The sequence below is a fragment of the Suncus etruscus genome, chromosome 7, assembly GCF_024139225.1.
Source record: "Suncus etruscus isolate mSunEtr1 chromosome 7, mSunEtr1.pri.cur, whole genome shotgun sequence".
NCBI lineage: Eukaryota > Metazoa > Chordata > Mammalia > Eulipotyphla > Soricidae > Suncus > Suncus etruscus.
In genome coordinates this window covers 82002117-82030069 of record NC_064854.1, presented here as the reverse complement: position 1 = coordinate 82030069, position 27953 = coordinate 82002117, and the positions used below count along the sequence as shown (strand labels likewise).

Here is a 27953-nt window from a genome sequence, read left to right as displayed (position 1 = left end):
ATTCAGGTACTTTTGCTGAATCATAGTCTGCTAGTTATTTATACCCAGACCCAAGGGAGTTATTGTAGTTAATGAATAAATAAAGTGTAGCAAAATCCACTGTAAACACACTGGCCTATAAACACACAAAAGACATCTTGACCTTTGAGTTTCCTTCAAAATTCCACTTCTCAACTCTGCCTTTTTTCCAGCTCTTCATCATAGAGTTATAACTTCCTTTTCTTGATTATAAGCTGCCTTTCTAATGCTGCAGGTTCTCATACTGAGGCCAAATAGGGACCAAGGTGGAAAGAGCTAAGGTCAATTCAGGGAATTTCTAGTCAAATTAAGTCTACTAAGTTTTGAAGTAAAAATGAATCTGGTAAGTATATGAGATAGAAATGGAAAATCAAACCCTGGTGTGACTGGGCATGATTAAAGCAAATATTAATATGACAGATACTAGATTTCAGCTTAAAAGAAGAAATGTAAGTGTAATTCTAAATTTTGAGCTTTCAATACCTGTCAATGCTTATTGCAGCCATAATTTGGAATATATATATATTCCAGAGAGTTTTTTTGATTCAAGAATATAAATTTTTAGTCAAGTAATGTTCAATACACTTTATATACATAAAACTTTATATGGGTTAATGGTGAAGAAATATTTTATATGATATGAAATATAGATTTTTAACTTTGGAGAAATAACAATGGTACATTTCTAATAGTTATCTTGGGTAAACATTGAAATTCTTGATTAATGTTTAACTGCATGAAGCATATTCCATTCAAGTGAAGAAACAGTTTAATGACTCAGGCTTACTTGAGAACACCTTAAGGCCTAGGTTTTATATACTTACTGTATATAAACAGTAAGTGGAAGCCTACAAGGCCTTTAAAAAATGTGGTCTGGATATACGATATCAATTCTTTTTTACCTTACCATGGAAATTTGTATGGGAAAACTGTATTTATCTGAAAGAACACCAAAACAACGAGCAGATTTCACTAGGAATGACACCATTTTGGAAGGAACACGATTCAAAAGATCCATTTTCAGAGGTCAATACTGTCGAAGTTTTGGTTGTTGTGAAGACAGAGATGATGATTGTGTCACTCAGTTCTATGAGATGAATGCAGTGTGTTACTGTGATAAATTCTGTGAGAGGGAAAATTCTGATTGCTGTCCAGATTACAAGTCATTTTGTCATGAAGAGAAAGAATTGCCTTATACGAAGCCTTGGTATCCAGAAGGTAGGCTTTGTGGGATGCTTTAGCATTATCCTGCATAACAAGGTTGCTTTCTTCCTTCCCCTTTTCCTTCCTTCCTTCCTTCCTTCCTTCCTTCCTTCCTTCCTTCCTTCCTTCCTTCCTTCCTTCCTTCCTTCCTTCCTTCCTTCCTTCCTTCCTTCCTTCCCTCCCTCCCTCCTTCCTTCCTTCCTTCCTTCCTTCCTTCCTTCCTTCTTTCACTACTTCCCTCCCTCCTTCATTCTTTCCTTCCTTACTTTTCATACTTCCCTCCTTCCCTCTTCCTCCTTACTCTCTCCCTCCCATCCTTCCTTCCTCCCTTCCTTCCTTCTTTCCTTCATTCCTTTCTTCCTTCCTCCCTCCCTCCCTTCCTCTCTTCATCCCTTTCTACCTTCCTTCCTTCTTTCTTTCTTTCCCTACTTTACTCCTTATCTTACTTCCATTCTTCCTTCCCTTTCTTCCTCCCTCCATCCCTTCCTCTCTCCATACCTTCCTTCTTTCCCTTCTTTCTTTCCCTACTTCACTCCTTCCCTTCCTTCCATTCTTCCTTCCTTTTCTTCCTCATTCCCTTCCTTCCTCTCTCCCTCCCTTCCTCCTTTCCTTCCATCTTTCCTTCCTTCTTTCCTTTCTTCTTTCCTTTCTTCCTCCCTTCCTTTTTTCTTTCTTCTTTCCTTTCTTTCTATCCCTACTTCACTCCTTCCATCCTTCCTATCCTTCCTTCCTCCTACCTTCCTCTTTCCTTTCACTTTTTTCTCCCTCTCTTCCTTCCTCCTTTCCTTCCTTCCTCCCATTCTTTCTCCCTTCCTCCTTCTATCCTTTCTTCTCCCTTTCTTCCTACTTTCCTTCCTCCCCTCCTTTCCTACTTTCTCCCTCCCTTCCCTCCTTCCTCCCTCCCTTCCTTCCTCCCTTCCTCCCTCCATTCATTTTCCCTTCCCTCCCTTCTTACTTTCTTCCCTCCTTTCCTTCCTTCTTTTCCTCATTTCCTTTCCTCCTTACCTTCCCTTCTTCCCTCCTTACCTTCCTTCCTCACTCCCTCCCTCTCTTCCTTCCTCTTTTCCTTTTACCCTAGCTTCACATCTTCCCTCCTTACCTTCCTTCCTCACTACCTCCCTCTCTTCCTTTATTTTTTCCTTTTTCCCTACCTTCTTTCCTTTCTTCCTTCCTCCTTCCCTCTCTTCCTCCTTCCTCTCTTCCTCCCTCCCTTCTTCCTTTTCTTTCTTTCTTTCTTTCTTTCTTTCTTTCTTTCTTTCTTTCTTTCTTTCTTTCTTTCTTTCTTTCTTTCTTTCTTTCTTTCTTTCTTTCTTCCTTCCTTCCTTCCTTCCTTCCTTCCTTCCTTCCTTCTTTCTTTCTTTCTTTCTTTCTTTCTCTCTCTCTCTCTCTCTCTTTCTTTCTTTCTTTCTTTCTTTCTTTCTTTCTTTCTTTCTTTCTTTCTTTCTTTCTTTCTTCTTCCTTTCTTCCTTTCTTTCTTTTTCTTTCATTCCTTCTTCATTCTTCCTTCCTTCCTTCCTTCCTTTTTTTTTTATTAATTTTTCTTATGTCACAAAAAACAGTAACTGAATACTGTGGTTGTAGATTTATATTTCTGTGGGTGGAGTTGCACCCAGAGGGTTCTTCCTGGCTTTGCACTCAAGATTTACTCTTCACAAGCTCAAAGGACCATATGGGATGTCAGGGATCCAACTGAGATTAGTTACATGCAAAGCAAATACTCTACCCACTGTATATTTCTTTGGGCCCAACAGATCAATTTAGTTAAACTGTTATATTATTAAAGTATTTAAGTATTTTTTGTTTTCTATATGCCATTTGTGATTTTTTTAAATAGTAAAAGCCAAAGAGGGATTCATATAAAAAATTCAAGTCTAAATTGAGTAGTTTAATACAGTTTATTTTAAATGCTAACCACATTTTAAGTTATCTGCATTAGATGAACACCATCAGGAAACATCTTGTCTGATAACCATAAGTACTAGAATGTGGATCCTATTTTAAATACTCATAGAGAATATTTGAATTTTTTCTTTATTTCTTTGCAAAATGCATTAAAATCAGAACACTCTAACTGGTTTTGAATGGAACCTTTGTTTACAACATGTCTACATTGTAGATGAATACCAATCTGTGACCATGGCAACTGAAAATCAGTTTTAGAGATCTCATGAAAGTCATACATATGATTATATGTAAATTAATGTAACATTTGAGTTATTTCATGGACTGACATGCATTTTAGAATTGTGGCAAAGGCATTCATAAAAATCAATACAATGGCAAAATAAAGTCAGTCTTCTTTACTGTTTAATGTAAAGATATTCATTCTATTATTTTTTGTTTTCTATATTTCTTTTTTGTTTTGTTTTTTTTGTTTGTTTGTTTGTTTTTGGGCTACACCCGTTTGATGCTCAGGGGTTACTCCTGGATAAGTGCTCAGAAATTGCCACTGGCTTGAAGGGACCATATGGGAAGCCGGGGATTGAACCGCGATCCTTCCTTGGCTAGCGCTTGCAAGGCTGACACCTTACCTCTAGCGCCACCTCACCGGCTCCTGTTTTCTATATTTTAATTGTAATTTTTTAAATAGTAAAAGCCAAAGAGGGATTCATATAAATTTTTTAAAGTCTACACTGAGTAGTTAAATGCAAATAAAAATTTTGGGGTAGATGCTAGTAATCAAACCCAGAGCCTCACATTATAAGAAGCTATTTTACCACTGAGATTGATATATTTTATTAGCAGAACAAATTAATGAAAGTTAATGGTGTGGTAATAGAGTTTACTTCATGGTCTTGAATCTCATTATTATATAAGCTATAATACTTTGATATCATAACCATATTTTAAGTTTACTCTTTGAGCCATAGTCTACAAAGAAAATAAATTGCTGCTTCTATACCATCCATTTTTACTTGAAATCTAGGTCATACAGAAGGTAGAATTTATGTTCCAGGTATAATTTTTATTACATTAGTTATGGAATGAAGAATTTAATAGTTCTATTAAATAGCCAAAAATTCTTCTTAGACTATAGGTGCTCTCTTAAATATTTATAATCTTGTTATGAAAGTAACAATTGAAAGAACAAAGTGTTTTTGCAATATTTTAAAATTTTGTACAATTTAATTAAACAGGATTGTCATGAGAATATAAAGAGAAAAATGAGTATACTATTTCTTTGTATGCATAAGACAGCATTCTTATGAGACATTATTTTTACTTATTATTACTGCATTACTTATTAATTAACTGCTAAATATTTTACATAATCTAGGTTTATGATAATTTATAGTTCTTTTTACTTAATTTATCTGGGTACTCTTTAAAACCATTGTCTTAAACTACATTATATTAGAGATATAATCTTGTCTAAAAAGAATAATGATACAACAGAAAATCTTGTCCTTTTATGTCTCCTCCTATCTCTGATGTTAATTACTGGTGATTAAATAATTTCCAGAGTCATATGTAAAAAACAGAATTTGAAAAAGAACTAAAGTATATTTCCTAGACAGAATCCTTTGTCATAGTATTTCTTAGTAAAGTGTCATGTACCATCTATTGTCAACAAACCTAAACTAATTTGATTATTCTTTTTTTGTTTTGTTTTGTTTTTTTTTTTTTTTTGGTTTTTGGGTCACACCCGGCGGTACTCAGGGGTTACTCCTGGCTGTCTGCTCAGAAATAGCTCCTGGCAGGCACGGGGGACCATATGGGACACCGGGATTCGAACCAACCACTTTGGTCCTGGATTGGCTGTTTGCAAGGCAAACGCCGCTGTGCTATCTCTCCGGGCCCTAATTTGATTATTCTTATGTTTGTATAAATTAAATTTTATGTATATGACAGACATAGTTGAATTGTATAGGGGTTAAATATTCTTTTACAACCTCCTTAACTACATAATAATGAAGATACATCACAATATAAATTCTACCTTACATATTGATAGTTATAATAAAATTATTTCAGTAAAGTGATATAAATCAATTTATATAACCTTTATCAATTCTTTCTTTTTGGCTGGTCACCTCAGGGATTACTCCTGGATATGTGCTCAGAAATCACTCCTGACTTGGGGGACCATTTGGGACACCAGAAATAGAACCCAGGTCGATCCTGGGTCAGTTGCATGCAAGGCAAATGCCCTACTGCTGTGCTATCGTTCTGGCCCCTTTGTAATTTCTTAAAGTGTCAAGTCCATGTTCTTTTATATGTGTCTAAGTACATCTTGTGTGAAAGTTTATTGAAAGTTCTATAGTGCAAAAATTTTTTACCCTTAGAATAGGTGACAGAGAATGAGACATTCTACACAGTGGCTGAACATGTGTCTGTTATTTTATTTTTGTACTTTTGGGGGGCCATATCAATTGGTACTCAAGTTCTGTGCACGGGTATCATTATTGGTGGTTTTGGGAGACCCTATATGTTACTTGGATTGAATCTGAGTCTGTTTCATGCAATGTAAGCAGCCTATCCACTATACTATTTTTCCAAATATGGACCTTTTATAAAAATTTTAATAATAGTACACTGGTCTAAGAGTAAAGCCATTTAATTTTAAGAGTACATATAATTATGGGGTTTAATAATATGATATAACATTAAAATAGTTTAGGTAATTACATTTAGTATCCATTAATTGGGTATTATTTTAAAATGATTTTTGATCACACATCTCTCTGTGCTCAGAGCTTAACTTATTCTTGGTTCTATGTTATATGATCATTCTTGGTAATATTCAGGGGCCCTGTGTAGTAACAAAGATCAATTCAGTAGAGGCCACATGGAAGACAAGTATCTTAACAGCTGCACTATCTAAAGCCCCATAAAAATACCATTTTAAAATTAAGTAGTGACTTTTGTATACTATTAACTTAATAGATATTGATACCAAGTATATTTTTTAAAAGCTATTAACTTAACCAATAAAAGCTAATTATTTATATACATCATGTTTATTTTCAAGATTTTAATTTGCCAATTCAATTTCATTTTAAGGTCTAAATGTAATGTAAGATTTTGTAGCAGTAAACCTGGAGTCTGGCTTTTCAAGGGTAGCAGAATCAACCAATCCTGGAAGGTACATTTCTGATGAGAGCAAATAGCTGCCTTCCACAAAGTGAAGTTTAGACCAAAACATATATTTAATATATTAAGACTGTAAAGATAGTACAGGATCAAAGGTGCTTTCCTTGCACGCAACTGACCCAGATTTGAATCCCCAGAACTACTATGAGCATTCTCAAAAGAAAACCCTGATAATAGAGCCAGAATTATGTCTGGAGCACTGCACAGTGTAGCAAACCCCACCACCACCACCACACAAAAGAAAAAAGGCAAACAAATAAAGGAAAAAAAAAACCAGAAGTAGCATGTGGCTCAAATAATACAGAGAACATATATATGGAATGTATCAGGTTCTGAGTTTTATTCCTGGTAATACATGTTCACCATTTCCCCTTCCTGAGCACTTTCAGCAATAATCTCTATAACGATGAAAGTAAACATATTACCATCTTTTCAAAAGAATAAGCCAACTAGTTTTCTCTCTATACCATTGTTATCTTTTACTGTAATCAAGATCTTATATTTGTAACTTGACTAAATTACTCTTAGATACATTAGACTTATTACACTGAAAAAACATTAAACCACAAGAATTTTTTTTATTCTTTCCACCAACTGGGTTGATTCATCTACTTCAATCATTTTTGTCCCCTTCTCTCTCTTTCTCCCATTTTCTGTCTCAGTTTAAAGAAATGTGCCTTGTAACCCCTGATTTAAAAAAGACTATCTATTAATACCATGTCTTTAACCATCTAATATATCATTTTGCTTTAACTTCGATAGTAAACTATCATAAAGAATACTTTTGCTTCTTGACTTCTCTATCACTGTATCATTTCTATAAAAATGTTAAAGGGGGCCTGTATTGTGGCACAAGCAATAAGGTGTCTGCCTTCATGCACTAGCCTAGGATGGACACAATTCATTCCCCCAATGTCTCATATGGTCCCCCAAGCCAGGAACGATTTCTGAGCATAGGGCCAGGAGTAACCCCTGAGTGCCCCCCACCCCGAAATGTTATCTGGGTATTTATCATTTGATGCAGCAAATTGTATATCTATATAACTGTCTTTTCTTTCTTGATCTCTCAGTAGTACATTATAGTTTGCCATTACTATTCTTTTAAATATTCTCCTACTTTCAAGATTTATCAATCCTGAATTCTCTATTTTATTCTTTTTAAAAGAGAGCACTGCCTCCCAATTTTACCTTGTCATGAGCTCAGTCTTAACTGACTTTCTTCTACCTAGATGTGCTTTCTCAAAAGAAACTAAGTCTCCATGCTTTTAAAAATCTTGTGCTGCTTCTCTCAAATTCATACACCAGACTTTACCTTGGAGTTCTGCAAACTCAATTTGGTGTTATTAAGAATGTTTTTTAATTTAGATATAATCAAATAGAAAAGCAGACAAATTTGAATTCTCTATACAAGCTATTATTTATTTGAGTAACAGCTTCAACAACTGTTTATTGCTCAAACCTGATAAGACATCTTTAATTCTTCTGTTTTCTTATCCCCAATTTCAATCCATGACCAAGTTCTATTGGCTTTACTTCTGTATTTTACCTGCCCACTTTGCTTTATCTTCAACATTTATATTAAGGTCTTCATTTCTCTGGGAATACCAGCCCAAAATATGAGATGAGATCAGAAATCAGAAAGAGACAGGGAATGGCCTTATAACAATCATGATTTTATTCTAAATTTGATGTGGACTGTTTTCTGAGTCCACAAAATCAGGGTGTGATGCAGTGTATTTTTTTTATTTTTTGAAATGTCTGTTTTGCATAATAAGATACACTCTGGGTCCATTGGTAGGAGGAGGTTGACACTGGTGATACGAAGAGCTCTGACTCATTATATATCTAAAATTCAACTATGAAGGACTTTGTAGATCACAATTGTTTCTATAGGATAAAATTAAAATATTTTTTCTATCTTAAATATTTGTGTGAAGGAGAGAGGGAGGTATGGGGTTTAAAAAAGAATTCAGGAAAGAAGTCGGTTATATTTTGTGTACATATACAGGTTGCAGACACATTACCCATTCTATGAAGTAAATGATAGATTTTGATAGATTTATGTTTCTACGTAAATGGATTTTGTTTAGAAGTTAATTTTCAAGTGAGATTACAAAGAACATGGTTTATAATAAAGAACTTTGATATTAAAATACAAGACATATAAATGAAACTTCTATAGCATTGCATTTGTACTTATGATGGCCTAGGTCTGGTGAGAAATTCTCCTTACTAAAATTATTAGCTGAAGATCCTGCGAAAGAACATAGATTTTTTAAATTCATTTCAGTCTGTAGAAAAGATTTTATTGTATTGACTAGATCAGTTTTGATTTTTGTCCCTCATTCTTCTTTCAGAATAGAGAAGTTCCTCTCTAGACTTTGAATGAAAATTTTAATCAAATGAATTTTGTGATTTCTTATGTAATAAAAAATTTTGTATCTCTTTAAGTTGCAAATAGAGTGCAAATTCAGCTATTAAATTTGTACGATGCTGGATAGTAACTTAAGCTGAATTTGATATAAATTTATGTCCTGGGACTGGGATATAGTATGCCCAGGTTTGATTGCCAGCACTATATGGTTAACCTGATGCAACCCAGGAGCTCCTTGTACCCTTTTAGGCCCTTCTATCCCTGACACCATAGGACTCAAGTAGCAGATTCTCGGCCCTTGTATTCAACTATCTAATAACTAGGTTGACCAAGAATTGCCAGTGAGGTTCCTCAGTCCATCTAATGTACCACTGCTCCCTGAAAATAAGTTAAATTTGTTTATTTTGAATTTTTTCCATGAAAAAGTCAAAATAGATTTTTCTTTCCTATAATTTTGAAATATCAAACATAATTGGAAAAGAGGAGGATACGTAATACTAGATTTCATTCATAAAACTTGTTTTTTGTTTTTTTTTTTTTGGTTTTTGGGCCACAACCTGGCGTTGCTCAGGGGTTACTCCTGGCTGTCTGCTCAGAAATAGCTCCTGGTAGGCACGGGGGACCATATGGGACACCGGGATTTGAACTAACCACCTTTAGTCCTGGATCGGCTGCTTGCAAGGCAAACGCTGCTGTGCTATCTCTCCGGGCCTCTCATTTATAAAACTTGTAAACTTAAAAAATATAATGCATGCTGGAGATTTCCCCCCATAGTATATATAATATATATTTGGTAAAAAATAATTACTTTGGGGGGCTCCCAAGAAGTGCTCAGGGATCCCGGAGCCATTTTCAGTGATACTTGGCCAACATGCTCTGATAACTCAATGCAGGGATATTGTCCAGGGCCCATTTGATCCACACTTTACAGAACTGTATGACCTCCCATCATTTAGGTTTTCACAGAGAGGGAAGCATGTAATGTTGGGAAATGAATTGAAATTTGTATGTGAGGTATGTGTTTTTGGCCTGAGTTTTGGCTTCATTTCCTCTGTAGAAATATTTATTTAAAAAATAGAACACTAATTAATTTTTTTATTACTTGCTCTGCACTGAGGAAGCACTCCTGGTACTCATAGGACCATATGGAATGCCGGTAACTGAACATGGGTCAACTATGTGCTAGGCAAGAGCCTTACTTGATGTACTATCTCTTGGCCCCAACTATAACTAATTTTTTAGATGTGTTTTGTAATATTGTGGCTGGTATATAATTAGGCCCTTGAAACTTTCCCCACATGTATATATTTTCTCTTAATATTTTATGAGTAAAAGTGAAAACTTATTAGGCTTCATTGTGATTTATAAATTATATGTTTCTGCCAAAAATTTTTGCCTCACAAAGTAATGAAATTTTATCTTTTGTAAATTTAATATGAATTTCAAATTTATATAAATCATATGCTAAACAGAGTTTAATTTGTAACTCCAGAGCTATATAAGGATCATATAATTTTCATGATAATGCATTATTGATTTCTTTTGAGCAGTTAAATAGCCTGGTAAATTAGCAATGTATATAAGTTAGTAGTTAAAAAAATTGGGTTAAAATACAAAAGGACTTATGAACTTTTCTCTTAAACCAATACTGATAGACTAAGTAATATTTATCTTTGTAAGCTAAATTCAATGGAATAGCTTTATGTTTTGTTTGAAAATGTGTTTTTAAATATAAACATAATTATATTTATTATATGACTTGATTAAATAAGAAATGACATAAAGACATTTTTTCTTGTGGTACACACCTGTTGTTGATACTTATGAGGTACTCCTGACTCAAAACTCAAGTATCATTCCTGATAATGTTTGAAACCATAGGTGTTTCTGTGTATCAAATCCATTTGTCTATGTATAACAAAAGCCCTTACTTACTCCAACTCCTAAACACATATTTTAAGGATGGTTAGGAAATAATTTCTTAGTAATCTGTAATGTGCAATAACTCTTCTGTGTTAAAATATAATATTCAATTTAAAAATAATAACTCATAAAATTCATACAGAAGAATTTGATATATAAATTTTGACAAAATATGATTTTGAATTGGATCAAAACAATATTTATGCATACCGAAAAAAACTAATAACAGTTTGAATACCTATTATGTTAATTGGTTGTCTTACTTAATTTAATATTTTTAAGTTTTACATGTTTTATTTACAGGTTGCCTTAGAAATGGACAACATTATGAAGAAGGGTTAACCATTAAAGAAAACTGCAATTCCTGGTAATGAATTTAAATTGAATGTTACTTATTCTTTGTGTATGCTTTTCTCCAATAAAAGAGGTACTTATGAAACAAGGCCTGTATCTAAATGCATAAGAGCACATTATTGTAACTTTTCAAATTGTTTTATCAAATACTAGTGAGATAATTAAAAATTTGCTGATAGTTAAATTTTAATCATAAACTGTTCCAATACCCATTCCTTCACCAGTGTTCCAGTCCCACCACCAATTTCCCATTTCTCTCTGTCTTCACTCCCCTGTCCCCTGGAACTTTCCTCTATGGCACTTTTCTTTTCTTTCTTTCTCTCTTTCTTTCTGTATCTCCCCTCTAGCCCTCCTATATTACACTTTTCTTCTCTTTCCTTCCTGCTGCAGGTGTCTTGCAACTCAGCATCTCTAGTGGGGAGCAAATCCTTCATGAGAGGAAAACGGGTAACATAAGCGGCCAAATAGAAAATATGAAATAATGAAACCACACACAGAGTATGTGGGGTCAACATATCTTCTGGCAGGAGTGTGACAAGTTTAATCTTTAAGCAGGGGGCTCTTAAGGGGGGAAAAACCATCATAGGCATAGAGAAGAGTATTTATAATCACAAAGCAAAGTTTAACAGTGACAATGCTTAAGCTATGGGTGTGAATTGTAAGGATTCTGATTTATAAAAGAGAACGTTATAAGTCAAGGCAGCTCTTGCAAGCTTATTTCAAATGCAAAATCAGGGATTACTAGGGAGTAGAAAATATCTAGGAACATGGTCTTCAATGAGCTGGGCTCTATTGTTTTAGAGGTCACGTAAAGGAAGAGTCAAATTGCCTTGGGTGTGGTTAGGTGTGGTTTCCTTTTTCTAAGGAGAGTCAGTAGTTTAGGGTCTGCTTTCTGACTTACCCTAGATTACCAGAAACTGCAGCTGCAAGGACATATTTGAAAAAAGGAAAAAACATCGTCTTTGCTTTTAGGGCTAAATATTATCCAGAAAAGGAGTTCTCTTAGTAATCTTTGTTACTGGAATTTCTGAGCCAAATTATTTGATTAGGGCCACAATTTTGCCTGAGATTTTAAAAATGAGAGATAGCCAAATAATGACAGAAAATATAATACCAAATATTAATTTTTCTCTTCAAGAATTCCTCAACTATCCATGCAAGGGAAAAAGGGGTTCAGCAGGCCTTTTGAGGAACCCCGTGGGGGTTATTTCATTTCTCCCCACCAGGAAAATCTGGGGATACATATGGTGGGCTGTGCTTGCCTAAAATTTTACGCATGCCGTGACACCTTCCCCCCTCATTTTTGGCAATGTGTTTTGCAATACTGTTATGGAAAGTGTATTATATATACATATATAATACATATACATATATAATATATACATATACATATATAATACATATAATATATAATATATATACACATCCATTCAACACCCAGTTTTTACTAAAGTGGTAATTTTCAACTATTATTGTCACAGTGGTCCCTTTTCAGTCCCAACTTCACCACCAATTATTTTATATCTTTGGGTTTTATTTTCATACTATGCTTTTATATATCTTGAAAATGAGTATGATCATTATATGTCTATCTTCCTCTGACTCATTTCATGTATCATCATACTCTCCATAGCTCTCCATGAATAATCACATTTCATATTTTATATTTTTATATTTTATTTAAACACCTTGATTACATACATGATTGTGTTTGGGTTTCAGTCATGTAAAGAACACCACCTATCACCAGTGTAACATTCCCATCACCAATGTCCCAAATCTCCCTCCTCCCCACCCAAGCCCCACCTGTACTCTAGACAGGCTTTCTATTTCCCTTATACATTCTAATTATTAGAATAGTTTAAAAGGTAGTTTTTCTCTAACTAAACTCATCCCTGTTTGTGGTGAGCTTCATGAGGTGAGCTGTAACTTCCAACCCTTCTCTCTTTCTGTCTAAAACTTATTATTTCAAGAATGTCTTTCATTTTTTTTTAAAACCCATAGATGACTGAGACCATTCTATATCTTTCTTCTCTCTCTCTCTCTCTCTCTCTCTCTCTCTCTCTCTCTCTCTCTCTCTCTCTGACTTATTTCAGTCAGCATAATAGATTCCATGTACATCCATGTATAGGAAAATTTCATGACTTCATCTCTCCTGGCGAATGCATAATATTCCATTGTGTATATGTACCACAGTTTCTTTAGTCATTCGTCTGTTGAAGGGCATCTTGGTTGATTCCAGGGTTTTGCTATAGTAAATAGTGCTGCAATGAATATAGGTGTAAGGAAGGGATTTTTGTATTGTATTTTTGTGTTCCTAGGGTACATTCCTAGGAGTGGTATAGCTGCATCGTAAGGGAGCTCAATTTCCAGTTTTTGGAGGAATATCCATATCGTTTTCCATTAAGGTTAAACTAGTCGGCATTCCCACCAGCAGTGGATAAAAGTTCCTTTCTCTCCACATCCCCGCCAACACTGTTTGTTCTCATTCTTTGGGATGTGTGCCAATCTCTGTGGTGTTAGGTGGTACCTCATAGTTGCTTTTACTTGCATCTCCCTGATTATTAGTGATGTGAAGCATTTATTTCATGTGTCTTTTGGCCATTTGTATTTCTTCTTTGTCAAAGTGTCTATCCACTTCTTCTCCCCATTTTTTGATGGGATTACATATTTTTTTTCTTGTAAAGTTCTGTCAGTGCCTTGTATATTTTGGAGATTAGCCCCGTATCTGATGGGTATTGGGTGAATAGTTTCTCCCACTCAGTGGGTGGCTCTTGTATCCTGGGCACTATTTCCTTTGAGGTGCAGAAGCTTTTCAGCTTAATATATTCCCATCTGTTAATCTCTGCTTTCACTTGGAGAGTGCAGTTTCCTCCTTGAAGATGCCTGTAGTCTCAATATCCTGGAGTGTTTTGCCTATGTGTTGTTCTATATATCTTATGGTTTCGGGTCTGATATCGAGGTCTTTAATCCATTTGTATTTTACCTTCGTACATGATGTTAGCTGGGGGTCTGAGTTCAATTTTTTGCAAGTGTCTAGCCAGTTGTGCCAACTATTCAACCACCTGTTGAAGAGGCTTTCTTTGCTCCATTTAGGATTTCTTGCTCCTTTATAAAAATTGGGTGATTGTATGCCTGGGGAACATTCTCTGAGTATTCAAGCCTATTCCACTGATCTGAGGGCCTGTCTTTATTCCAATACCATGCTGTTTTGATAACTATTACGTTGTAGTAAAGTTTAAAGTTGGGGAAAGTAATTCCTCCCATATTCTTTTTTCCCAATGATTGCTTTAGCTATTCTAGGGTGTTTATTATTCCAAATAAATTTCAAAAGTGCCTGATCCACTTCTTTGAAGAATGTCACGGGTATCTTTAGAGGGATCGCATTAAATCTGTACAATGCTTTGGGGAGTAATGCCATTTTGATGATATTAGTCCTGCCAATCCATGAGCAGGGTACGTGTTTCCATTTCCACATGTCCTCTCTTATTTCTTGGAGGAGAGTTTTATAGTTTTCTTTGTATAGGTCCTTCACATTTTTAGTCAGGTTGATTCCAAGATATTTGAGTTTGTGTGGCACTATTGTGAATGGGGTTGTTTTCTTAATGTCCATTTCATCCTTATTACTATTGGTGTATACAAAGGCCATTGATTTTTGTGTTAATTTTGTAGCCTGCCACCTTGCTATATGAGTCTATTGTTTCTAGAAGCTTTTTGGTAGAGTTTTTAGGTTTTTCTAAGTAGAGTATCATGTCATCTGCAAACAGTGAGAGCTTGACTTCTGCCTTCCTATCTGGATTCTCTTGATATCTTTTTCTTGCCTGATCGCTATAGCGAGTACTTCCAGTGCTATGTTGAATAGGAGTGGTGAGAGAGGACAGCCTTGTCTTGTGCCAGAATTTAGAGGGAAGGCTCTTAGTTTTTCTCCATTGAGGATAATATTTGCCACTGGCTTGTGGTAGATGGCCTTAACTATATTGAGAAAGGTTCCTTTCATTCCCATCTTGCTGAGAGTTTTGATCAAGAATGGGTGCTGGACCTTATCAAATGCTTTCTCTGCATCTGTTGATATGATTATGTGACTTTTATTTTTCTTGTTACTGATGTTGTGTATGATGTTGATAGATTTACAGATGTTAAATCATACTTGCATTCCTGGGATGAAACCTACTTGATCATACTGAATGATCTTCTTGATGAGGCATTGAATCCTATTTTCCAGGATTTTGTTGAGGATCTTTGCATCTGCATTCATCAATGTTATTGGTCTGTAATTTTCTTTTTTGGTAGCCTCTCTGTCTGGTTTAGGTATCAAGGTGATGTTGGCTTCATAAAAGCTATTTGGAAGTGTTCCCATTTTTTCAATTTCATTAAGAGTCTTGCCAGGATTAGTAGTAGTTCTTGGAAAGTTTCAAAGAATTCATTAGTGAATCCATCTGGGCCTGGGCTTTTGTCTTTGGGAAGATATTTGATTACCATTTTAATTTTATTAATAGTGATGGGGGTGTTTAGATATGCTACATCCTCTTCATTCAACCATGGAAGACTATAAGAGTCCAAGAATTTATCCATTTCTTCCAGGCTCTCATTTATAGTGGCATAGAGTTTCTCAAAGTAGTTTCTGATTACCCTTTGAATCTCTGTCATATCAGTAGTGATCTCTCCTTTTTCATTCCTAATACGAGGTATCAAGCTTCTGTCCATCTTTCTTTGTTAGTTTTGCCAGTGTTCTATCAACATTGTTTAGTTTTTCAAAGAACCAACTTCTGCTTTCGTTGATCTTTTGGATTGTTTTTTGGGTTTCCACTTCATTGATTTCTGCTCTCAGCTTTGTTATTTCCTTCTGTCTCCCTATTTTTGGGTCCTTTTGTTGAGCACTTTCTAATTCGATGAGCTGCGTCATTAAGCTATTCAGGTATGCCCCTTCTTCCTTCCTAATGTGTGCTTGCAAAGCTATAAATTTTCGTCTTAGTACTGCTTTTGCTGTGTCCCATAAATACTGATCATTTGTGTCTTTATTATCATTTGTTTCCAGGATAGTTTTGATCTCCTTTTTGATTTATCTCGGACCCACTGGTTATTCATTATGAAGCTATTTAACTTCCAGGTGTTAATGTTTTTCTTCTGAGTCCCTTTGGAATTCACATATAATTTCAGAGCCTGTGGTCAGCAAAGGTAGCCTACAAAATTTCTATCTTCTTGATATTATGGAGGTATGTTTTATGTGCCAGCATGTAGTCTATCCTGGAGAATGTCCCATGTACATTGGAGAAGAATGTGTATCTAGGTTTCTGGGTTGGTGTGTCCTATATATATTTACTAGGCCTCTTTCTTCCATTTCTCTTCTCAGGTCTAGTAAGTATATTCTTGTTGGGTTTCAGTCCGGTTGACCTATCCAGTGTTGACAAAGCATGTTAAGTTCCCCCACAATTATTTTGTTGTTATTGATATTATTTTTTAGATTTGTCAATAATTGTATTAAATATTTTGCTGGCCCCTCATTTGGTGCATATATGTTTAAGAGAGTGATTTCTTCCTGCTCTACATATCCCTTGATTAATAGAAAATGTCCATCTTTGTTCCTTACAACTTTCCTGAGTATAAAATTTGCATCATCTGATATTAGTATGGCCACTCCAGGCTTTTTTATGTGTGTTGTTTGCTTGGATAATTTTTCTCCCATTTTATTTTGAGTCTATGTTTGTTCTGACTATTCAGGTGCATTTCTTGTAGGCAGCAGAATGTTGGATTGAGTTTATTAATCCATTTCGCCACTCTGTGTCCCTTAACTGGTGCATTTAGTCGATTGATATTGAGAGAAAGAATTGTCCTGGGATTTAATGCCCTCTTTATATCGAAATTTGGTGTGTCTTTTGGTCAGTCTTGTCTTAAATTACGTCTTTCAGTTTTTCTCTTAAGACTGGTTTTGAGTCTGTAAAGTTTCTGAGCTGTTGTTTGTCTGTGAAATCATTTATTTCATCGTCAAACCTGAAAGTGAGTTTTTCTGGGTACAGTATTCTTGGTGAAGCATTTATTTCATTGAGTTTTGTCACTATGTCCCACCACTGCTTTCTGGCCTTGAGTGTTTCTGGTGAAAGGTCTGCTGTAAATCTCAAAGATGTTCCCTTGAATGTAATTTCTTTTTTTGATGTTGCTGCTTTCAGATATCTGTCTCTATCTGTGGGATTTTTCATTGTGACTAGGATGTGTCTTGGGGTATTTTTTCTGGGTCGCTTCGGGCATGCAGAATTTGATCGCATATATTCTTTAGCTCTGGAAGTTTCCCTATAATGATGTTCTTGACTGTTGATTCTTCCTGGAAATTTTCTTCCTGGGTCTTTGTACTCCAATGATTCTTAAGTTGTGTCTGTTGAGCTTATTATAGACTTCTATTTTAATCTGTTCCCATTCTTTGACTAATTTTTCCATTGTCTGTTCATTTGCTTTAGTTTTTTTTCCCCAATCTCTCCCACTATATGGAGTTGTTATTTATCTCATCTTCCACAGCACCAATTCTATTCTCAGCTTTTGTTAGCCTCTCAAAGAGTGTATTCATTTTGTCATTTAATTAGTTTATTGAGTTTTTCAGGCCTGTTATTTGACCTGTTATTTCAGTTTGGAGTTTTGTGATTTCTGTCTTCATATTTTCTTGGTTCTTATTAGTGTTCTGTTCAACTCGATCCATGTTTTCTTTGAGTTCTTTGAACATCTTCCATATTTCTTGTCTAAACTCCTTATCTGAGAAATTGATTAGTTGGTTGGTCGTTTTCTGGTCATCAGAATTGTCATTCTCATTCTCTATGTCTGATGCTGGCCTGCATTGTTTCCCCATGGTCACACTTGTATTATGGGTTTTTCTACGTGTTGTGGTGGTATTCATTGGCTAAATTATGTGCGCGGCCACGCTCCTCTTGCTCTGCCTTTTATGGGTGGGTCGACTTGCCTCCAAGGAATGGGAGCCCTCAGTGGATGAAGCCTCACACAAGATGAAATCTTAGGCCCAAGCACGCACCAGAGAAGACAGTCAATAGTGAGCCATTTTCCCACTGTGACCATGCAGTTTTTCTAGTCAAGAAGCCCAAAACAACACATAAAATAACAGTACCACACTACAAAGATTGCAGTGGAAAAACAATGCAGAACCATCACAATTTTTGACTAAAGAGGCTAGTTATGATAACTCACCAACACCAGCCACCGATTTAACAACTCTGATCTGGATTTTAGAGAGGAAATATTAAAGCTATTCAAATAACTCAAACTACGGACTAGACAGCCTGAGGAATTACAGAGGACATGAGATAAGAAATGAGACCACATCAAACAAAAGTATCTGGACAGAAAAACATGGTAGGTTAAATGAAATGCACACTGGAAAGACTCACCAGCAGAACAAGTGTTAACACTGTGATTACAAACATGATTGTAGTTATATTTCAGTCAAAAAAAGAACATCCCCTCTTCACCAGTGCAACATTTCCATCATCAATACTCCACATCTCCCCCACCACCACCTGTAATCAAGACATTGTTATGATAGTTCTCAGTGTAGTTATTTCTCTAACTGCACTCACCACTCTTTGTGGTGAGCTTCATATCATGAGCCAATCCTTCCAGCCCTCATCTCTGGGAATTATTTCAATAATGTCTTTATTTTTTTCTTCTTGAAACCCATGGTTTAGTGGGACTATTCTGTGTCTCACCCTCTGACTTATTTTACTCAGCATTATAAATTCCATGTACATCCATGTATAGGAAAATTCCATGACTTTATCTCTTCTAATGGCTGCATAATATTCCATTGTATGTATGTATGTATGTATGTATGTATGTATGTATATATATATATATATATAATCACATCATTACTTATCCATTTATCTGTTGAAGGGAATCTTGGTTGTTTCCAGATTCTGGCTATTGTAAATACTGTCACAATGAATATATGTATGAAAAGGGGATTTTTGAATTTTATTTTTGTTTTCTAGGGTATATCCCTAGGAGTGCTATAGCTAGATCATAGGGAGTTCAATTTTTAGTTTTCTTTGTGGAATATACATATTGTTTCTGTAAAGGCTGGACTAGACAGCATTCTGACCAGCAGTGATTGAGAGTTTCTTTCTCCCCACAACCTTGCCAGCACTGATTGTTCTTTGTAATATGTGCCAGTTTCTGTGGCATGAGGTAGTACCTCATTGTTGTTTTACATCTTCCTGATGATTAATGATGTGGAGCATTTTTTTCATGTGCCTTTTGGCCATTTGTATTTCTTCTTTGAAAAAATTGTTCATTTCTTCTCTCCATTTTGATGGGGTTAGATGTTTTATTCTTGTTAAGTTCTGTCAGTACTTTTTATATCTTAGATATTAGCTTATTATCTGATGGTCATTAAATGAATAATGCTTGAACCCAAATTTGGAGCACCCAAACTATACCTGCTAAAAAGTACATATAATAACATCCTAATTACAATGACAGAAACCATAGTTAGAATACTGAAAGCTGGAGGAGAGATGGCTGAGAGAAGGTACAATGCAGGGCTGATTAGGAATCCAGTGTAAATGGTTATGATAGGCCATACACATGTTGGCCAGGGCATAAATAAAGCTGATATTTCCTGAAAAATAAAGAATACTGAAAGCTGCAAAATTAAAAAGGGAAATTACATATAAAAAAGCAAACAAGATTTACAGCAGATTTATTACAAGCAACTCCCCAGGCCTGAAGGTAGTAGTAAATATAGTAAAAAAAAATAAACTCAAAGAAATAAATGCATAACCAAATTCTTTACCCAACCAGATTTTCATCAGGTTTAAAGGAATGATACAAAGCTTCATGGATAAACAACAACTCAAAATCACTAGACACTTAAAACCAATCTTAACAGAAGAGCTAAAGGGTATACCCTAAGAAAAGACAGACCAATAAAGCACCAAACTCCTACAATAAGATAATACTTATTGTAGGTCATGTAGAAAATGAAAATTATATTTCTCAATTTCAGTGGACTAAATGCAACAATTAAGATAGCATGGCAAGAAGGATCATAAAATTAAATTTAATATTATTTTGCCTGCAAGAACACATCTGAATTATTAGAACACAATTTCGAAAATGCAAGAAAATCCTTCAAGCAAACACTCCCATTAAAAACTAGGGTGTTCATTTATTTATTTATTTATTTATTTTGGTTTTTGGGTCACACCCGGCAGTGTTCAGGGGTTGCTCCTGGCTCTATGCTCAGAAATTGCCCCTGGCAGGCACAGGGCACTATATGGGATGCCGGGATTCGAACCACCATCCTTCTGCATGAAAGGCAAATGCCTTACCTCCATGCTATCTCTCTGGCCCCTAGGTTGCTCATTCTAATATAATATTAAACAAAATTCAGGCTTTAAATGTTATAAAAAACAGAGAATGACATTTTTATTAATCATGATAAGAAACTTGAATAAAGACATCAGTGGCAATAAAATAATAGTGGAAAACTTCAACACTGCCCTGTCAACCTGGATAGATCAACCAGGTTAAAACTCAGCAAGAATATACTGGTTTGGAAAGATAAATGGAAGAGTGTGGCTTAGTATATATGTATATATTGGTTTTTATTCCTAAATGCTAGTTACACAAACTTCTCCAATGTACATGGGATAACCTCCAAGACAGACCACAATCTAGGCAATAATACTTGATCCATAAAATCAAGAGGATAAAAATTGTAATAACCATCTTCTCTGATCATGATGCACTAAAAATAGAAGTGAATTACAAACAAACACAAAGAAACAAATTCAACACATGAAAATTAAAAAAACTCATTAATAAACAACCAGAGATGAAATAAAAAAGAAATCTAAAGATCCTTGTAATACAATTGAAGACACAATAAAATGACGACACAAATTATAAGAACTTGTTGGGCACAGCAAAAACAGTAATAAGAGGAAAATTTAGAGCAGTGGCACAAGTGGTAAGGCATCTGCCTTGCTTGCGCTAGGCTAGGACGGACAGTGGTTAGATTCCCAATGTCCATTAATGGTCCCCAAGCCACTAGTGATTTCTGAATGCATAGACAAGAGCAACAACACCTGAGCATAAATCAGAAAGGAATTAAGGTCCTACATATATTAATGGCACAGCTTCACAAATTGGAAAACCAGCAACAAAATAAACTGAAAATATATAGAAGGAAGGAAATAATAAAACAGCGAAAGCAATAAAATAGAAAGCCACGAAATAATCCAAAAGATCAATGAAAGCAAGGGTTGATGCTATAAAAAATAAATTAAATTCAGAAACCATTAGCAAGACACACAAAGACAGAGATGCAGATAATTAATAAAACTAACCAGAAATGAAAAGGGGGAGGTAAATAGATACTATAGAAATTCAAAGGAAATCATAATTATTTTGAGTATTTTAATTTTTTATTTATATTTTTATTTAAGCACCATTATTACAAACTTGATTGTAGTTGGGTTTCGATCAAAAAAGAGCATCCCCCTTCACCAGTGCAACATTCCTACTCCATTGGGAGTAATCCCTCCCCCCCCCACCTGTATTCCATACAGACTTTCTAATTCTCTCACTAATTAAAATTGTCATGATAGTTGTTATTGTGGTTATTTCTCTAACTGCACTCACCACTCTTTGTGGTAAGCTTCATATCATGAGGCAGTCCTCTCATCTATTTTCTCTGAGCATGATTACATAATGTCATTTTTCTTAAAACCCATAGTTGAGTGATAATATTCTGTGTATATCTCACTCCCATTAACTTATTTCATTCAGCATAATAGTTTCATATCCATAAATCTATAGGAAAATCTCATGACTTCATCTCTCTTGATAGCTGCAAAATACTCCATTGTGTATATGTACCACAATTATTTTAGCCATTGAAATCTTAATTGTTTCCATATTCTGGCTATTGTAAATAGCTACAATGAATATAGGTATGAGGAAGGCATTTTTGTGTTCCTAGGGTAATTCCTAGTATTGCTGGACATATGGAAACTCAAATTTTAGATTTTGAGAAATCTCTATATTGTTTCCCATAACGGCTGGACTCCAGCAGTGAATGAGGGTCCCTTTCTCCCCACATCCTCACCAACAAAGATTATTCTTGTTCTTTGTGATGTGTGCCAGTCTCTGTGGCGTGAGATGGTATCTCATTGTTATGAGTGAGATTGTTTTTAATGTCCATTTAATTGCTTTTATTATTTGTGTACAAGAAGGCCATAAATTTTTGCTTTTTCATTTTGTAACCTGCAACTTGCTATATAAATCTGGAAGTTTTAGGGGTCTCAAACTCAATTTATCTGGGGGCCGCAGGAGGCAAAGTCGGGGTGATCCTTGAGTGCAAAGTCAGTAGTAATCCTTGAACATTGGGGGGTGTGACCCAAACAACTAAAACAAAACAAAAAAAACCAGAAAAATATTTCTCTAGGGCAGGGCCACAAAATGTTGTATGGAGGGCCATTTGCAGCCTTATTAAGGTTTTCTATATGTAGTATCAAGTCAGAGTGAGAGATTGACTTCTTCCTTTCCATCTGAAAGCCCTTTAACTTTTTTTCTTGCCTAATCTCTATTGCACAAACTTCCAGCATTATGTTAAATAGGAGTGGTGAAAGAGGGCAGCCTTGTATCGTACCATATTTTAGAGGAAAGGCTTTTAGTTCATCTCCATTGAGAATAATTGACATTAGCTTTTGGTAGATGGCCTTAACTATGTTGAGAATAGTTCCTTCCATTTACATCTTGATGAATGTTTTTTTTTTTATCAAAGATGGGTGTTGGAACATATGTAATGCTTTCTCTGCATCTATTGATATGATTATATGGGTTTTTTGTTAATACGGTATATTATGTTGATTGATTTACTGATGTTGAATCATGCTTGCATTCCTTGAATTAAACATACTTGGTCATGATGTATGATCATCTTGATGAGGTGTTGGATTCTATTTGCCAGGATTTTGTTGAGTATCTTTACATCTGGGTTCGTCAGGGATATTGGTCTGTAGTTTTCTTTTTTGTGTGATATTAGCTTCATAAAAACTACTTGAGAGTGTTTCTGTTTTTTCAATTTCATGAAAGATCCTGAAAAGTATTGGCAGTAGTTTCTCTTGAAAGGATTGAAAGAATTTGTCAGTGAATGCATCTGGGCCTGGGATTTTGTTTTTGGGAAAACTTTTGATTACCATTTTAATTTCCTCAGTAGTGATGGGTCTGTTTAGATATACTAGATTATCCTGGTTTAATCGTGGAAGATTATGAGCCCAAGAATTTACCCATTTCTTCCAGGTTCTTAAGATTTGTGACATAGATGTTTTCAAAGTAGTCTCTGATTACCCTTTGAAACTCGGCAATAACTTATTGATATCCCCTTTTTATTCTTTATTCAGTTATTAAGTTTTTTTCTTTTCTTTATAAATTTTTTCTAATGGCTTATTTATCTAGTTTATTTTTCAAAGAACCAACATTTGTTTCATTGATAATTTAAATGTTTTTAAATTTCCACTTCATTGATTTCTGCTTTAAGCTTTGTTATTTCCTTCTCCTTACCTATTTTTGGTTCCTTTTGTTGATCACTTTTTAATTTTATAAGATGTTTAATAAAGCTATTTATGTAGGGCCCTTGTTTCTTTCTGATGTGGACTTGTAAAGCTACAAATTTTTCTCTTACTATCACTTTTGCTTTGTCCCATAAATTCTGATAATTTGTATCTCCAGTGTCATTTGTTTCTAGAAAACTGATTTCCTCTTTGATTTCATCTCAGACCCATTAGCTGTTCAGCAGTAAGTTGTTTAATATCCATGTGTTAAAGTTTGTCTTCTGTGTCCCTTTGTAGTGTTAGAGTTTGTCTTCTGTGTCCCTTTGTAGCTCACATCTAATTTCAGTGCTTTGTGATCTGAGAAGTTAGCATGTACAAATGATTTTATGGAGATGTGCTTTATGGGCCAGCATGTGGTCAATCCTGGAGAATGACCCATGATCATTGGATAAGAATTGTGTATACGGGCCGGAGAGATAGCATGGATGTAAGGCATTTGCCTTTCATGCAGGAGGTCATCGGTTTGAATCCCGGCATCCCATATGGTCCCCCGTGCCTGCCAGAAACAATTTCTGAGCACAGAGCCAGGAAAAACCCCTGAGCACTGCCGGGTGTGACCCCCCTCAAAAAAAAAAAAAAAGAATTGTGTATACTGTTTTTGGAGGGCGGTGAGCAATATATAATATATATTATATATGACTATAATATATATTATAGTATTATATATAAAGTATGTATTATAATATATATCTACTAGTCCACTTTATTCCATTTCTCTTTTCAGAGCTAGTATATTCTTGCTGGGTTTTAGCCTTATTGAACTATCAAAGGGTGACAAGGCAGTGTTGAGGTCTTCCACTGTTATTGTGTTGCTATTGATATCTTCTTTCAGATTTGTCAATAATTATATTAAATATTTTGCTGGTCTGTCATTGATTGCATATATGTTTATGAGTGTGATTTTTTCCTGTTGTAGATCTCCCTTGATTAGTATGATATGTCCATCTTTGTCCCTTATAACTTTATTGAGTTTAAAGTTTATGTCTTCTAATACTAATATGGCCACTCCACCTTTTATAAGGGAGTTGTTTGCTTTGATGATTTTCCTCCAACCTTTGATTTTGAATCTGTTTGTTCTGATTATTCAGGTGTTTTTCTTATAGATAGCAGAACTTTGAATTCAGCTTTTTGATCCATTCAGCCACTCTTTGTCTCTTAACTGGTGCATTTAGTCCATTAACATTGAGAGAGATAATTGTCATGGTATTTAGTATCATTTTTGTGTAGAAGTTTGGTATGTCTTCTCTTAAAATAGACCTTTCAGGGCTTTTTTTTAAAGCTGGTTTTGCTTCTGTAAAGTTTCTGAGCTGTTGTTTATCTGTTAAACTATGTGTACTTCCTTAAAACCTGAATGTGATTCTTTTTGTGTGCACTTTACTGAGCGAAGCATTCATTTCATTGAGTTTTGTCACTATATATATCCCACCACTGACTTTGGCCTTGAGGGTTCTTGTGACTGGTCTATGTAAATGTTAAGGATTTTCCTTTAAATGTAATTTTCCTTTTGACCTTGCTGCTTTCATTATTCTATCCCTATTTTTGTGATTTGTCATTGTGATTAGGATGTGTCTTGGATTCCTTTCCTTTGGATCTCTTTTATCTCGTCCTTTTTAGCATGCTGGATTTGTGTTTATGCCATATTTATCTCTGAGTATTTCTGTGTATTTATGACTTTGACTGTTGATTCTTCCTGGGAGTTTTCTCCCTGGGCCTGTGACTCCAATGATTATTTTGTTGTTTCTCTTGAGTTTATCAAAGACTTCTATTTTCATCTGTTCACATTCTTCAAGTACTTTTTTTATTGTTTGATTATTTGCTTTAGGGTTCATGTCCAATCTCTTCTGTTGTTATGCATCTTTATCTTCCAGCAGCTGATTATATACTCAGCAGCTATTACTCTGTTTATAGGTTTTCCATTGAATTTCTATTTTGTCTACTAAATTTTTCAGACCTGTTATTTCAGTTTCAAGTTTCCTGATTTCTATCTTCTTATCTTAATTCTTATTTGTGCTCTGTTCAGCTCAATCTATGATTTCTTTGATTTCTCTGAGGATCCTCCATATTTCTTATCTCAATTCCTTTTCTGAGAGGCTAATCAGTGGTGGCATTTTCAGGTAATCAGAGCTGCCATCTTTATTCTCTATGCCTGGTGTTGGCCTGAATTATTTCCCCATTGTCATGCTTGTAGTGAGATTTTTCTACATGTTATGTTGGATTTCACTGGGTAGAAAATGCCTACCAACTAAAAGCAAAATAGAACAGCTGTGCTCTTCTGACTTCATCCTGCTTGGATGTTTCTAGCTTACAGCCACTGATATAGCTTCAACAGGGGCTTCTGTGTGGGAGGTTGGTCTTAAAACCCACAGTGATTGTGTCTGTTGCAGCCCTTTTTAATGGCATTTACCAGCAGTGAGCAGGCCTACTTTGAGTATTTTTATGCCATAAAACAAGAGATCCTGTATGAAATATATAAGTCGTTGAACTGCTATAACCTACCAATATTGAACCAAGATGATCTGGAATATTTGCACAGACCTATCATTGCTGATGAAATTGAAATGATAATATAAATGCTTCCTAAAAAACAAGAACTCAGGCCCAGATCTATTTACTAGTAAATTCTATTAAACCTCTAAAGAGAACCTAGTGCCTATACTCAGGAATATTTAGTAAATTGAGAAAACAAAAACACTCCCAAATAGTTTCTATGAATCTAACATCACCAAGATACAGAAATAAAAAATAGATGGGAAAAAAGAGAGAGAGCTATAGGCTGATGTCCCTCATGAATAAAGTTAAAAATATCCTCAAAAAATGCTATCAAGTAGAATTCAATATAGCATCAAAAATATTATACATTGTGATCATATGACCATGTAGGATTCATCCCAGACATGCAAGAATGGTTTACCGTATGCAAGTCATTAAATATCATAACAATATTAATCAAAGAAAAATAAAAATTTATATGATAATATTAATAGATGCAGAGAAAGAATTTAACAAGGCCCCTGCACCTTTTCATGATAAAAACTTTCAATATGAAGGGAAATAAAGGATTATTTCTCAATTTTATCAAAGCTATTTATCGGAAACATTACATACTCAATGAAGAAAACATAAGAGCCTTTCTTAGATCTGGCCTGAAATAATTTTGCTCCCTCTCACCATTTCTATTTAATATAGTAGTGCATATACTTCCTGTATAAATTAGGCACAAAAAACTATCAAGGGCATCCAAATAGAAAAGGGGAGAATAAATATCTCATTGCTTGAAGAAGATATGATATACTTAGAAAATTCTAAAGAATCTATCAAAATGTTTTAGAAACAATAAATTTTATAGTAAAATTGAAGGCTACAAGAGCACACAAAAATCCAATGGTTTTTTATATAATAAAAAGAAGAAAGTGACCTTAAGAAACAATTGCATTCACAATTTTGCCTCAGAAAATCAAGTAATTCTGAGTCGACTTAACACCAAGTATGATGGACCTATACAAAGAAAACTATGAAACACTGCTTTAAGAAATAGAGAGTGCAAGAAAATGTAAACATATATTATGCTCAGGGTTAGGAGGGTAATACAATTAAAATTGTAATACCTCCTAAAACATTGTACAAATGTAATGCGACCCCTATAAGAATACCCATGACATTTTTCAAGAAAGTGGAAGAAACTTTCTTGAAAATCATTTGGAAAAATAAATGAATATGAATAACTAAATAAATTCTTGAGAGGAAATAAAAATGGAGGCATAAATTTCTCCAACTTCAAATTTTAGTATAAATTAGTAGTGGTAAAACAGCATATCATTAGATTAAAAACAGATTATCAGATCAGTGGAAAAGTTATAATATTCTGAGACTGGCCCCTCTGTTTCTATGATCATTAAAAAAACAACAAAGTAGATCTGGGTATACCACTTAAAAATGTGGTATTAGAAAAACTGGTATACTACCTGAAAAATTGAACAAAAACTCTTTTACACAACTCACAAAGACCTATAAAAATAGATTAAATGCCTTGATATCATAGCTAAAAACATGAGCTACATAGAGAAAAATGTATGTAAAATATTACATGACATCTTCTTCAAAGATGAAACACCACTGGACAAGCAAGTGGAAGCAAAACATACAATTGGTAGTGCATTAAACTTAGAAGATTCTGTACTCAAAAAGGAAACACTGACTAGGATACAAAGATTACCCACAGAATCAGAAAGCTATTCAACCAATACCCATCAGATAAGTGGTTAATATCTAAGATATAAAACTCACTGATAGGGGCCAGAGTCACAGCACAGTGGTGGGGTATTTGCTTTGCATGCAGCTGACCCAGGATGGTTCCATCCCCAGTAACCCAT

General features: G+C 34.8%; 1 protein-coding gene across 1 annotated transcript in view; it reads left to right on the top strand.

Annotated features, from left to right (window-relative positions):
- The first annotated feature begins 884 nt into the window (after positions 1 to 884).
- Positions 885 to 27953, top strand: part of TINAG (tubulointerstitial nephritis antigen) — a 99350-nt gene continuing 72281 nt past the window's right edge. The window contains exons 1-2 of the mRNA XM_049776915.1: positions 885 to 1236; positions 10916 to 10979. Coding sequence (XP_049632872.1) covers positions 885 to 1236; positions 10916 to 10979 — 416 coding nt within the window. The remainder of the gene's footprint in view (positions 1237 to 10915; positions 10980 to 27953) is intronic.